Raw genomic sequence first — 15,088 nt, 5'->3', positions numbered from 1 at the left:
TACTTATATAGCAAGAAAAAGCTGGAATGAGACAAAGATAGTCAGATGCTAGTCCTGGTCCAAAGACAAAGATGCTCCAGGCCCCTGAGAAGCAGGTGCCCCGCCTGTTACCCTGGGTGTCACTGTGAACCCCACATCTGGAGGAGTCCCTCTGTGTCTCATTTAGGAGCCTGAGGCAGGAGCAAAAGCTGGGGCACTTCAGAGCAAAAGGAACCAGAGCCTGGAAGCCATGACTCTGTCACATATTGGCTGAGTGAGTCCCCTCCTCTTTGCTGGGACTCAGGCAGTATACTCATCTATACAATGGGACCACTAGATGCCTGTCTCCCTCTAGTAGACAGAGAGGTAGAGAGAGAACAGTGAAAGAGACCACGGCATGAAATCTTTATTCAATGTGGTGGGTATTGGGCTTGAACCTGTGTTGTGTGCATGACAAAGCAGTGCACTATCCAACTGAGCTGTTGCACCAGCCCTGCATCGCCTTTTGTGAGACTGAAATAGCAAACATCACAGCATCATACAAACTGGGGGGAACCACCCACCACACCAAGTCCCACTGTTACTACTAAGTGGAGTAAAACGCTCCTTCTGATGGGGTCCCCTGGGATGCATGCACCTCAGTGAGCTACCACAAATACCTAGGGGTCCTGGTCACAGAGCCACCTTGTTCACTAGAACCTGGGACCTGAGAGTGCTCCCTTGCTGAGATGCAAGACATTCGCCCAGAAGAGCAGGCACAGGCCCTTCTGGGAAAGGCATCGATTCACACTTTGGGGAAAAAAAAAAAGACCTCAATGGACAACATGTTTCTACAAAGGACCATAGTATGTTGATGGCATCCTCAACCTCAAATTCCTGCTTGTTCATGCAAAGTCCCCTTCCACTGTCAGCTGAGGTTCAGGCACCTTGTGTGTGCAGGAGTGTAGACAGCTGAGGGCACAGGGAGGAAGGAAGGAAGTGCCTGTCTAAGTCTTCTGGAGGTGAGGCCATGCTCTGCTGACCACCGGGAGAACATGCAGTGCTGCCCCAGGAGAGAAGGGGCTGGGCCTTACCTCTCCCTCGAGCCCAGGTGTAGACACGACTGGTCTCAGTGCTTCTAGGTTCCTGCTGGGTTGGCTCCAGGGGCTGGGGCCGCAAGTGAGGGTCATCAGCCTGGCCTGGGGTCTTCAGAGGCAGGATGTACTTAGGGAGCCCTTTGTAGAACCAGGCCCCCGACCTCTTCCAGACCTGGAGGAGAGACATCTGCTTAGAGATGGGGCTGGGGCAAACCTCCCTGTAGCACAGCTCCCTAGCTGAACTGAGCTGAGCAGAGCCGAGCTGGGAAAGTGTTCAACACACAGAGTGGCTCCCTGCTTTCTCCTGCTGGCCCCTTCTCTAAAGGCACTGGGGCAGAGAGGCAAGAGGCTGAGGGGGTGGCGGGTAGAGCTGGGCTGGAGTGTCCTTGAAGCTGTGCAGGTGGGCTCGAGGGGCCCTTGGGGAGAGCCACAGACAAGCAGTCAGAGCAGCGCTGAGGTGAGGCCTCTGACTCTCACTGCCCACTTCAGAGAACGTTGAGTACTCCTTAGTGTCCGTCCTGATGAAGCAGAGCCTTCAGGAGGAGGAGTGGGAGCATGTGGAGGAATGATGTGACCTTTTCAGAGAAGACTGGGCCTGGAGGGCTCACAGCACAGTCCTCACTTTCAGTCCAGGGGCCTGTTGCCCCGCAGCAGGGAGACAGGCATACTGAGTTTCCTGACTCAGTTTCCTCACCAGTAGGAGGAATGTAACAGCCCACGCAGGGCATGGAGCAGAATCATCAGCTGCTCCCCTCTACTCATCCAATAACTCTGAACAGCTGTCTAATCAGTGGGTCATGTGATGTACTGGAAAGGGAGACCTGAAAAGCAGAAACCCAGGACCCGAGAGAGCTCCTCGGTCGGTCACATGCCTTGTGAGCAGCTCAGGTTGGAGCCCCGTCACCACAGAGGCACCACCATGGTACCACCAGGAGAACCTCTGGAGCCCTGTTCTCTCCCCTCCCTGCTTTTCTCTCAATGAAAAAGTGGCCAGGAGCAGTGAGACCACACATTCCCAAGGTGTCTTAAGAAAACCAGAAGCCCAGAGTCTGCCCTGATTCTTTGCAGGCAGGGCTGCACACTCCCCAGACATTGTCTATACCACATTTGTTCTGTGTATTCACAGGACTGGTGGGGACTCCAGCTCACGTACACTTGGGGAGCACAAAGCTAAACCGAGCTCCCCATCCCTCTCAATTTCTGTCTCTATCCAAGATAAATAAATTTTAAAAATCTTTAAAAAATCTACCTATGAATGGTGGAGTTCAGGTAAGTTTTTCACAGCACTGCCTCCCCAAATCCACCACAGAAATGAATTCATTCTTTCTTTCCTTCCTTCTTTCTTTCCCTTCCCTTTCCTTCCCCTCCTTTTCCCTCTTTCTTTTTCTTTTTTTTTTTTTTTAAGATTTTATTTATTTATCTATCAGTGAGAAAGATAGGAGGAGAGAGACAGAGAGAAAGAACCAGACATGTGCTGCCAGGGATTGAACTCAAGACCTCATGCTTGAGAATGCTTTATCCACTATGCCACCTCCCAGACCACCTTTTCCCTCTTTCTTTTCCTTCCTTCCTCCTTCCTTCCTCCTTCCTTCCTCCTTTCTTCCTTCCTTCCTTCCTTCCTTCCTTCCTTCCTTCCTTCCTTCCTTCCTTCCTCCTTCCTTCCTCCTTCCTTCCTTCCTTCCTTCCTTCCTTCCTTCCTTCCTTCCTTTTTTTCCTTTTTTTCCTTTCTGAGAGGAGAAATACATCACAAAGTTAGGGTAATTTAATAAGTAAAACAAAGGAACCACAGGTCACTTATGACATTGACCACACAGAGGGAGTCCTGTTCACAGCTGTGCTGCTGAATTCTCTTCCACTCTCTCCTGGGTGGGCGGGTGTGTGTTAGAGAGAGAGAAGAGGACTGTGTTACCGGAACCTATTTCCATCTCCATTTATATGCTATCTGGCACAGTGGCTGCTGCGTGTTAATAAGTAATGGTCTCCAGCATCACTGTTGAGGAGCTCTGGTCTGGATTTATTGAACTTCATTAAACCAGCGCCCCCGCAGATTGGCGTTTACATGGTTTCTGATTCCTCCCTCTGGGAGCAGTGCCTTCCTGTCACCTCTGCACACACCTCATCCCACAGGCTTTGGTCACCAACTCCAGAATCCCTCCCAGTGGAGCCGCAGGGTTAAGGGCTGCGTGCACACTTAGAGGCTGTACATACACCCAAACTGCCCTCCTGCTGACTCAAGGGGGCTGACTGCCTTCTGGTGGGCTCAGGCCTCATCTGTGGACCGACATGGAAGCATTTCACGGGGGGGGGGGGGGGGGGGGTTGGGTGAGGTGCTTGTCAGGTATTGACATCATCAAAGTCATCCAAGTTAGGTGCCATGGGAGGATATGGGGACCCTGCTGACACCTCTGGGACCAGCCTTTATGGGTGGAGAGTACTTCTTCTCACCCACAGCCAGGTGAGGATATTGGTGAGGGTGGCTCAGTGCAGTGACCACACTTCCCTGTTACGTGGCCTTAGTGGGAGTAGCCAGAAAGCTCATGGAGAGAGAGAGAGAGTGTGTGTGTGTGTGTGGGTGGGGGTGGCTTGCTGTGTAAACACATGGTCACGGCTCACTGTGACCTCACTTCACAGCCTTCTGTGCTTTTCCTGAGGGCTGGGTTCACAGCTTTGGCCCAAGAATGTGCATGCTCCTGACTTCCTTTGTTTTAATAAATTAAGTTCTGGGTTATCTCTGGGGTTTCACTGCTCTGGGATAATTTTTTTCTAGAGAAGCAAAGAGAGATAGAAGGGGGGAAAACACAGCACTGGAGCTTCCTTCAGTATAGTGGGGGGTCGGGCTAAGACCTAGGTCTTGCTCATGGCAAAGCAACACACTATGCAAGTGAGCTATTTTGCCAATCCCCTTTCTTTGTTTTTAATTAAACAATTTAAAAAACCCACATTTTATTTTATTATTATTATTTTTTACATTTTATTTTTTATTTGGTTTATTTTGGGTAGAGACAGGGAGAAATGGAAAGGGGAGGGAGAGAGGAAGAGAGACACCTGCTTCACCACTCATGAAATTTCCCCTGTAGGTGCCGGAAGCTTGAACTGGTGTCCTTGCCTCGCATATGGTAAAGTGTGCTTTATATTTCTACTGTAAACTATTAATCCCCCAATAAAGAAAAAAAGTGTAAGAAAAGAGCGGGCTGGGCGGTGGTACACCTGGCTAAGCACACATATTACCAAGAAAAAAAATGTGCTTTTTACCAGATGCTCCACCAACCAGTTGCTAATTAAGAAAAAAAAAAATTGTCTCCAGGGTTATTGATGGGGCTCAGTGTCTACACTATGAATCCACTGCTCCTGGTGGATTTTTTTTTCCTTTTTATTGCATAGGACAGAGAGAAATTGAGAAAGGAGGGGGAAATAGAGAGGGAGAGAGAAAAAGAGACACCTACAGACCTGCTTCACTGCTTGTGAAGCAACCTCCCTACAGGTGGGGAGCCAGAGGCTTGAACTGGGATCCTTGCGCTGGTCCTTACACTTTGTACTGTGTGTGCTTAACCTGGTACGCCACCCATTAAGAAAAAAATTTAATAGTGGTTATATATGACATAAAAATTCCCAGTTTTTCCAAGTGCTACCATGATGCCAACCAGACTTCCCTGGATAGATGAACCCCACCAGTGTGTCCTGGACCTCTGCTTCCTCAGAGCTGACGAGAGACAGGCTGGGAGTATAGATCGACCTGCCAACACCCATGTTCAGCGGGGAAGCAATTACAGAAGCCAGACCTTCCACCTTCTGCATCCCATAATGACCCTGGGTACATACTCCCGTGGGGTTAAAGAATAGGAAAGCTATCAAGGGAGGGGATGGGATACAGAGTTCTGGTGGTGGGAACTGTGTGGAGCTGTACCCCTCTTATCCTATAGTCTTGTGTTTCCATTTTATAAATAAGTACATTAAAATAATAATAAAAAAGATTTTAAAAAGAATAAAAAAATTCCCAGTTTAGCCATTTCTTTTCTGAAGTGTACAGTACAGTTCAGTAGTGTTACATGCATTCATGTTATCATGCAGCTGATCTCTAAGCCTCTTTTTATCTTGTAAAGCTGAAATTCAGGGGCTGGAAGATAGATTGCTCCATAGGGCACATGCCTTGAATTGGGGGAAGTTCCTCTGCTATGGTGCTCTCTTTCTCTCTCCCCCTCTGAAGCAAAAAGAATAAAAACATTGACTCATGAGTGGTAAAATCTTGAATGAGTGGGCCCAGACACTGCAGAAAATCAAAAACAAAACAAAACAAAAAACTTCACCAAACTGAAATTCATATCCATCAAACTCATTTCCCTCTTCCCCAGTCCCTAGTGACTATCCTACCTTAAAATTTTTTTTTATTATCTTTATTTTTTATTGGCTAGTGACAGCTATCCTGGTGCAAAGCGCAAGAAGCACCAGGCGCAAAGCTCAAGGAGAGGGAGAAACAGGGAGAGAGACAGTGCAGCACTGCTTCTCCACTCGTGAAGCTTCCCCCCCTGCAGGTGGGGACTGGGGGCTTGAACCTGGGTCCTTGTGCATTGTAACATGTGTGCTTAACCTGGTGTAACATGGCCCCTACTTTTTTTAAAAAAAAAAAAAATAGGGGCATTGTCAACCACACTTTTGAGTGTCGTGTTTTTTGAAAACAATATTTATATATCTTTATTTTTAATGAGAGAGACACATAAAGATATACATACATACATGCAGAGAGAGAGAGAGACTCCAGAACACTGCTCAGCTCTGGCTTATGGTGGTGCTGAGGATTCAACCCGGGACCTCAGAGCCTCAGGCATGAGAGTCTTTTGCAGAATCATGCTATCTTTCCAGCTGCCTACTTTCTATCTGTATGAGTCTGACTACCTTACATATCTCAAAATAAGTAGAATTACATGGTATTTGTCTTTTTTTTTTTTGACATATATATAGTAACATATAACAGGTCCTTGAAAAATTTTGCTTCATTACAATATTAATAAAAAGATTTAGGGAGTCGGGCGATGGCACAGCGGGTTAAGCGCAAGTGGCGCAAAGTGCAAGGACTGGCAGGCAGAAGGATCCCAGTTCGAGCCCCTGGCTCCCCACCTGCAGGGGAGTTGCTTCACAAGTGGTGAAATAGGTCTGCAGGTGTCTGTCTTTCTCTCCCCCTCTGTCTTCCCCTCCTCTCTCCATTTCTCTCTGTCCTATCCAACAACAACGACATCAATAACCACAACGATGTTAAACAACAAGGGCAACAAAAGGGAAAATAAACAAATAAATAAAAATTTTAAAAAGTCTTTAAAAAAGATTTTTAAAAATCAATCCCAGCAGACATTTACAATTATTTAAGGACCTGCTTGTGTTATACGTTGGTTTGCTTAAAATTACAGCTTCTAATTACCTACTGATGGTGTTAAATGAAGACATAGCGTACATCCAGCATTTGACTTAGCATACATTCAGCTCATTTGACTTAGAACGATGTTCTCAAGGTTCATCTGTGTCGCAACAAGTCAGAATGTTCTTCCTTTCTGAGACTGAATACTGTTCAATTGTCTTCCTACCGCATCCTGTCTATTCACTCATCCATCTGCTGGACACTTGGGTTGTGCCTATCTTTTGTCTGGTGCTGTCATTTCCATCTGCCTCCCACAGGCCCCATGAACCAGGGCACTTCTGCTCATCACTGTGGCTTTAAGTTCCTAGCACAAGCCTGACACATAGTAGGTCCCCCCCCCCCCCAGACACTGGGCTGAATGGTTGAATTGGCTGTCCTGTGTTATTTGCTGGAACTGCCTCAACCCATAAAGTCCATGACTTTCTTGGGCATGTGACCTGGAGACTTCACTCAATTTCCTGTAGTTAATCAAATGTACTTCCTGTTTAAAAGATGGGAAGAAGGGGGTTGTATTATTACATGGAAAACTGGGAAGTGTTATGCATGTACAAACTATTGTATTTACTGTCGAATGTAAAACATTAATTCCCCAATAAAGAAATTAAAAAAACAAATAAATAAAAGATGGGAAGAAGGGGCCTGGCAGTGGCACTGGGTGAGTGTATATGTTACCATGTGCAAGGACCCAGGATCAAGCTCCCACTTTCCATCTGCAGGGGTAAGCTTCATGAGTGGTAAAGCAGGTCAACAGCTGTCACTCTCTCTTTAATAATCTCTACTTGTTGGATAGAGACAGCCAGAAATCCAAAGGAGGGGGAGATAGAGAGGGAGAGAGAGAGAGAGAGAATCACCTGTAACACTGCTTCACCACTCGCAAAGCTTTCTCCTTGCAGATGGGGACCAGGGGCTCAAACCTGGGTCCTTGTGCATTCTGACATGCGCACTCAACCAGGTGTGCCACCACCTGACCCCCCTCTCACTCTCTGTCTCCACTTGTCTTTAAAATTTTCTTAGTCCTATTAAAAAAAAAGTGGGGTGGGGGGAATGGCCACCAGGAATGGTGAGTTTGTTGTGTTATCAGGGAGTCCCAGTGATAACCCTGGTGGCAAAACAAACAAACACATAAACATAAATACAAAAAGAGGAGTAAGGAGGAAGGAAGTAGCTTCCTACAGGGCTGGAGGGGAGAGCAAGTTCCAGGAACCTACAGTGACTGTGCTCTAGAGTACAGGGCAGCAGCCAGCCCCCAGCCCCTCAGAGAGCACCCATGAGTGAGCTCTGCAGCCCTGGCTGCCTGGTCCACTTTTGGGAAACAGAAAAAACAAAGGATCTAGAGTTTTAGGTTGAATAGCATGCCATAGCTTACTTACTGTTCTGGGGATATTTAAAGTTGTGTGTGGTCTGGGAGGTGGTACAGTGGCTGGGGGAATGAGAGAGGAGGGGAAGACAGAGAGGAGGAGAGAAAGATAGACACCTGCAGACCTGCTTCATCGCCTGTGAAGCGACTTCCTTGCAGGTGGGGAGCCGGGATCTCAAACCAGGATCTTTACCCCAGTCCTTGTGCTTTGTGCCATGTGCGCTTAACCCGCTGCGCTTGGGCAAAAGCTAGAAGAAGAAACCCGCTGCGCTACCGCCCAGCCCCCTATCGTTATTATTATAATTGTTGTTATTGCTGTCAATGTTGTTGGATAGGACAGGGAGAAATAGAGAGAGGAGGGGAAGACAGAGAGGGGGAAAGATAGACACCTGCAGACCTGCTTCACTGCCTGTGAAGTGACTCCCCCTGCAGGTGGGAGCCGGGGGTTCAAACTGGCATCCTTATGCGGGTCCTTGCACTTTGCACCATGTGCACTTAACCCGCTGTGCTACTGCCCGGGGAAAAATACCTTTTATGTAGGAGTGCAGGTCTGCTGAGATGAGGCATGAAGGAGGCCAGCTGGGCTGAGCTCCAGCTGCCCTCCGGCTCTCCCTGTGTCAAGTCAGCCACATCCTGGGCCTTTGTCTAGTCTACCTACCCCCACACCCCAAAAACACAGGACAGCAGCTTCTGACTAAAAGCATCCGGGCCCATCCTCCATCCTCGGGACCTGCCATCCACACCGCTTCCTCTCCAGGGATGGTGGCAGGAAAAGGTTCGAGATCCCGGCTCCCCACCTGCAAGGAAGTTGCTTCACAGGCGGTGAAGCAGGTCTGCAGGTGTCTATCTTTCTCTCCCCTTCTGTTTTCCCCTCCCCTCTCATTCCCCCAGCAGGTATGAACCCCCACCCCACAGCGGGCGGGAGGCTTGGGTCGAACAGTGTCTGCTTTCTAGAGAAGCCGTTTGGTGCTGCTGAGGCCTGTTCTGCTCCCCCTCCCCCACAGTGTGGCTTGTTACGATAAGACCCACAGAGCAGCCAGCCTTGAAAATGCCATTTAATGAGAAGAGCCCCGCATTACTGCCGCCATGGCACTGGCAGGGGGGCGGCTGAAGGCAGCAGTAAATTCTTCCCGCGGTGGAGGCGCATCTTGTGCTTTGCTTCGAGGTTTTCATTAGGATTCCAGCTCACGGCCAACCTGACTGCAAGATACTGATGGATATTAGCCAAGCTGCTCCCAGAGAATTTTAATTACCATGATAACAATTGCTAATCATCGGCAATTCCTAACCGGCCAAAGCTGGAGGTGGTGGTGGTGGTCATTGCCAGGTTCCCCTTGGAAAGGAGGGGAGGCCTAGTGGAAGGGGGCAGAGGCTGCCCAAGACCTCTGGCTCTGTGTTTTGTGCCCCTCCCTCCTGGGGTTACTTCTTGGTGTTCTCTCGCTTGCGCCCTGTGGGTCTGAAAGCCGGGATGCGGGCTGGGCCTTTGCACCTGCTATTCCTGCCCTTCAGCCAAGCCTCTCCCTCAGGAAGCCTCTGTGCCACCTGGTGCACTGTCAGGATACCTCAGCCATGTTCCTGGGAGCCCCACGCTACTCCCCACAGCACCCCATCCGGGTGGAAAATTGAGTTCTTCAGTGGTAGAGCTGGGCCTGCGCCCCTACTGTGTTCCAAGGACCTCGTGCGGAGCCTGCAGGTGGGAGTGAAGTTGCTGAATGAATGAATGAACAAAAGAGAAAGGAAAGGAAAGGCATCATCTTTGGAGGACAGAACATCACCCATGTTGTGCCCAACTAGCTCCAGCTGCCCTCAATTTTAAGAGGTCACAGAAAACGGCCTATATAAAGAGGTCTTAGTCCTCTGACCACTTTGATTAAAGGAATCAAATGACTTTGATCATTTAGAATTGGGTCTCAGGCTGGCGAAATAGCTCACTTGGGTAGTGTGCGGCTTTACATGTGCTTGACCCAGGTTTGACCCAGCCCCCCACTGCATTGAAGGAAAAACTTTGATGCTGTGGTCTTTCTCACTCTACCTCTGCTCACTGTCTTTATCTAAAAAAAAAAAAAAAAAAGTCCACCAGGAGTATGGAATTTCACAGGTGTGAAGTCTTGGTACCAAAAAAATAAATGAATAAATAAAAATTTTAAAAGGGAGGTTTTTTGTTTGTTTGTTTGTTTGTTTTTTGCCTCCAGGGTTATTGCTGGAGCTCAGTGCTTTTACTCTGATAAATCCACTGCTCCTGGAGGCCATTTTTCCCCTTTTATTGCCCTTGTTGTTTTTGGATAGGACAGAGAGAAATCTAGAGAGGAGGGGAAGACAGTGAGGGGGAGAGAAAGACACCTACAGACTTGCTTCACTGCAGGTGGGGAGCTGGGGACTCGAACCGGGATCCCTACGCTGATTCTTATGCCAGTCTTTGCGCTTCCCACCATGTGCACTTGACCCGCTACACTACCGCCTGGTCCCCAGGGAGGGTGTTTTAAAGGGTTAGCTCATTCTTGCAGGCAGTAGACCCCTCCCCATTTTGAAAATATGTGTGCGCACACTCACATGCACACTCACACGCGCGCACACACACACTCACACGCACACGCGCGCGCACACAGTCGCCCATTTCCATTTCCATGTCTGTTTCCTGCAGCAGATTGAGTGTCCCATGACAGTGATTTTCACTCCGTGTCCACATGGATATGTGGACAAAGTGGACTAACTAAAATGAGGAGTTGAAACAGAGCATAAAAGGAAAAATGTGGATGAAATGATAAGAGATAAAAATGTCAAATTTCAACCCATGTAGTCTGAATCCAGAAGCTGTCCTTTTGAACCTTTATATGAAATCATATATTTGCCACATTACATGCTCTTGACTGACTTTCAACTTTTTGAAACAACCTAGAGGAGAAGCATCATGTTTTCTTAGATTATGCATTTGTCTGATATTCATTAATCATAGGATGAGACTAACAAACGACAAACTAACCAAGCTGTACATCCCTCCTTTGTAGTGCTGCTCTTGTGGGCATTCAATGACAAGTTACAAACCCTCCGATCAGCACTCAGTCCATGCCCTCTACCACCTCTTCATCAAATTCTCATGTGTCAAGCCAATACTTCCCCTGGCCTGCATCCATCCAAGGCCAGGTACTAGACAACTAGGGAGAGTCCTTGGGGACCTGTGCCTGCTGGAATTATTCTAACTAGCCAATCATAAGATTTTTACCTTAGCTGCCCTGCCCTGCCTTCCCCAAAGAAACCTTAGTACAGGCTGTGGCCCCATGATCTTCCTTGCTTCTATCTAACCAAGTTTTTGTAGCAACAACCTGTGTAGGAAAAGCTATGACTATAGCCCAACATGGCAGGCTGTTATTGAGCAAGACAGACTGACATGACAAGTACGCATGGAACATAGAATTGTTTTCAGTATCATTCTGTGACATAAATGCTATCTGTTGCCCCAACCAGATTGAGGCCACCCTGCCCTAGGGTCCTGGCTAACCTTGGGATGACCTCTGGCCCTCCATGGGCTCAGGTGAGCAGAGAAGCAGCTGCTGAGTGGATTTGGCTGTGTACATCTGTTCAGCTTGAGGTGGAGAGCTAGGAGGGGAAGTAGACAAGACCTTAGTGACCACGAGGGGCATCCCAGGAGAGATCCACATACTGGCCCCCCCAATACTGAAGGTGCTTGCAATTGCCTCTAATCTGAAAAATGGCACCAGGGATCTTATCAGCAGAAACAGGAAACAGACACATCCAACTTCCTGACAACTGCTCAAAAGTATAATCCAGATGAATACAGATAAACAGCTCTAGAGCAGGGGACGTATGGCCCCTGAAAATTCACTGATCAATGAACATGAAAATACTATTCAGTATAAATGTAACTGCAAATGTAAGTAAGACTATCAAAATACTATTAAGAATGTAAAAGAAATGATGCTTTAAAAGCAAGTATGAGGGCTGGGTGGTAGCACACCAGGTTGAACACACACGTTCAAGTCCCCAGTCCCCCCCTGCAGGGGGGTATAGCTTCACCAGTGGTGAACCAGTCTGCAAGTGGCTTTTTTTTTTTTCCTTCTTTCCCTCTGTCTTCCACTCCTCTCAAATCCTCTCTGGCCTAGCAAACAAAAGAGAAACAGAACAAACAAAATCAAGAAAAGGAAAAAAAATGGCCACTGGGAGTGGTGAATTCAATCTGCAGTCACCAAACACCAGTAATAACCATGGTGGCAATAACAAAATAAATAAATATGAAGCAGTTCTTTCACTGTAACAATCTGCTACCCCAGAGATAAAGGAGACCTTTCCCAGGACTGTTTGCATTTTAAAGGATACGACTTTAAAACTTGAATGCTTGTGTTGGTGAGTGGGGGAGAACCCTACCACCCCCTGCCCAGTCTGGACCCCAGGTGGAGTGCAGGCTCCTATGGTTTGAAGTCTCCAGTCTCCTGGAGACACTCTCACACCCCGCCCTTCCATTCTCCATCTCCAGCAAAGATACAACCATTCCTGCCACCCCCCAACACTCCCCACCCCCTACAGGGCAGTCCCTGGTTCAGCCTGAGAGCATGAGCCCTGGCCAGGGGAGAAGAGAATTTCCTTTTCATCTCAAGTGGGTTTTTGAGCAACCAGGTCAGCCTGGGAGGGAGGCAGCTGCCAGCAATAGTGGAAAAGGGGAAAAACTGCAGCAAGAACAAAATACTCCGAGGGTGCTATCTGTTTTCTTGACAGATGATTTAAACACCTGGGCTCGATTATTTCTGAAGCAGAGGAAATGCTTTGGCTTCCATTAACCCCTAGTGGGGGACTTACTCCTATGAGGCCTCCACACAATTACTGGTGAGAAGTGTCTGCCAGCTTTGGAGGGAGCTGACGACCAAGGATTGCGCTCAGGGGGTGCAGAGCTGTGCAGCCCGATGGGATCATGAAGAGCCCCTGGGCAGCCCATTCCTTCCTGTGCCCTCTGGGTCAGTCCTTACACCTCCCACATTCCAGGGGAAGGTCCCACCGAGCCACTTGGAATGGGCACCCCCCCACCCCAGCTTCCTTTTCTTCCTTTTCTGGTCTCACATGGCTTCCTTCCCCAAATGGCCATTCCTTCTTGAGTCCAGCATGGTCTTGAAAAGTCAACAGAGCCACACACAGTTCTTGATCACCAGTTTTGTCAACATCAGGCATATGTCTCCTCTTGCTCTTCATCTGCATACTGCATGGAATCCCTTTGAATCCCAAGCATGGAACCATCTTCCCTGTTCCCACACAGGCTGGAGAGGGGGCAGGCAGCCCACAGTGGTGTCTGGCTGCAGAGCTGGGCTCTTCCCAGATGGAGTGGGCGGTTCACGGCAATGAATAGGGGTGGAGGCAGAAGACTGAACAGGCCAGGTCTTTTCAGAGGAGCTTCGTGATTTTTGATACTGTTCCCAGAACAACAAACATGCCTATGTTTAAACACAGGCTCAGAAACATATTCCAAAGCCAATGCAAAGCCATTACTGGGCTGACCCCTAATCCACGGGGCTCACAAGGAGTGCTGCCTGGTCTCCTGCTGGGCTGACTTCCTCTGTTACGGATTTGATGATTGCTTCATTTCCACTTGTCTTGTTTCTTCTTGGTGAAAACCTATCATTCTGAGGTCCCACTGCCTTCTATGTCTTCCAGATTCATTACTGTCTTACCAATTTTTAGTTCTCTCCCACACTCTAGAAGATTTTAATTCCATAATAATTAATTCTAAGCATGGTATATATATATATGTATTTTTGTCTGATTTTAGTGATTATTTGTTATCTTTTGGGTGTGTACTAGGGGGCGATAGCATAATGGTTATGCAAATGGACTCTGAGGCTCCGAGGTCTCAGGTTCAATTCCTTGCACCACCATTAGACAGAGTTGAGCAGTGGTCTGGTAAACAAACAAACAAACAAACAAAAAAACACTATAGTACATTTCAAAGAACTAAGTAAATACCTGTTAACTCATCAAGAAATTTAACATTACACAGGGGTGGGTGATAACACACCTGGTTAAGTGCACATGTTACAATAATACAAGGACCCAGGTTGGAGCCCTCGGTCCCCACCTGTAGCGGGGGCGCTTCACAAGTGGTGAAGCAGGGCTGCAGGTGTCTCTGTCTCTCTTCCTCTCCCTTCCCTCTTGATTTCTGACTGTCTCTAATAATTAAGCAAAGATAATAATCAAAAAAGAAATTTAATGTTACAGATATCAGAAGTCACTGAAAGCTCTTCCTCCAAAACAATTCTTTGGTTTTTCTTTTCTTTCTTTTTCTTCCTTCCTTTCTTCCATCTTCCTTCCTGCCAGAGCTCTGGTTTATGATGCTGCCAGGGATTAAAACCTTCGATGCCCATGAGTCTCAAGCATCCACGTCTGTGCCATAACTACTGTTTTGCCTCCCTGGCCCAGTTTCCTCCTGTGTAAAACAACACATGTAAGCAGCATTTCTAAATAAAATAACGATTGACTATGACCTGCATGTGAGCATATGTTTTTGAGTAGCTGTGTGTTCTCTGTAAAGGCTTTTGTTCTTTTCTCAGTGTGATTTTAATTCACCCTTAGTTGTAGCTTCCCGCTCACACATTACTGCATGTTATTTCACTGTCACCAGGAAATAATCTATCATTATAAGGACATTTTTGTTGTTCCCAGTTTTTTTTTTTTCTTCTTTTTATTACAAAAAAATGCAATGGTCCATACTTGGCTATCTTCACTTTTAGGGAATTGTGAATAATGCTGCAGTAAAGACTGAACTACATACAGTATCTTTCTGAGTTCCTAATCTCAATTGTTTAGGATATATGTCTAGGAGTAGAATTTCTAGATCATCATTCATTCGTTCATTTCTGAGGCACTGCCGGCATGAATGTACCACAGTGCTTGTGGTTTCTGCCTGCCCATTCCCACCCCTCATACTCAGATTCCAATCTCTCCACATCCTCAACATTGGCTATTTTCTGTTGTGTGAGTAACAGTCATCGTAGAGAATGGGACGTGGTGACTGGCCCACATTCCATGCTGCAGACTCCTTCCCCACCCTGCAGCCCACACACACTCCTGACCTCTGCCTTGCTCTGTCCTTTCTCCTTCCCTTGCACAGCATCCAACATACTGTGGAGTCTCCTGTCTAGTAGTTATGCTCACTGTCCACTCCCTCCTCCTCTCTAAGCCCCTGCTAGAAAGTCAACTCAAGGGAGAAACCCATGGCTGAGATTTTTGCTTCCAGGGTTTCACACCTGTATGACTTCACTGCTCTTGATA

At 47.5% G+C, this 15,088-nt stretch overlaps 1 protein-coding gene across 6 annotated transcripts in view; it reads right to left on the bottom strand.

The window, feature by feature from the left end:
- Window positions 1-383: 383 nt before the first annotated feature.
- RPH3AL (rabphilin 3A like (without C2 domains)) overlaps window positions 384-15,088 on the bottom strand; it is a 144,780-nt gene continuing 130,075 nt past the window's right edge. For 3 of the 6 annotated variants that reach the window (XM_060183878.1, XM_060183877.1, XM_060183879.1), the window contains one exon: window positions 883-1,227. In XM_060183878.1, coding sequence (XP_060039861.1) covers window positions 898-1,227 — 330 coding nt within the window. In that variant the 3' untranslated portion in view covers window positions 883-897. Of the gene's footprint in view, window positions 1,228-8,860; window positions 9,020-11,315; window positions 11,414-15,088 lie in introns of those variants that run through there. The other 3 variants (XR_009547918.1, XM_060183880.1, XM_060183881.1) reach the window with 3 other exon arrangements.

This window comes from Erinaceus europaeus, unplaced genomic scaffold (assembly GCF_950295315.1).
Source record: "Erinaceus europaeus unplaced genomic scaffold, mEriEur2.1 scaffold_243, whole genome shotgun sequence".
NCBI classification, from domain to species: Eukaryota; Metazoa; Chordata; class Mammalia; order Eulipotyphla; family Erinaceidae; genus Erinaceus; species Erinaceus europaeus.
The sequence above is the reverse complement of the archived record's forward strand: the minus strand, read 5'-3'. Positions and strand labels throughout refer to the sequence as shown.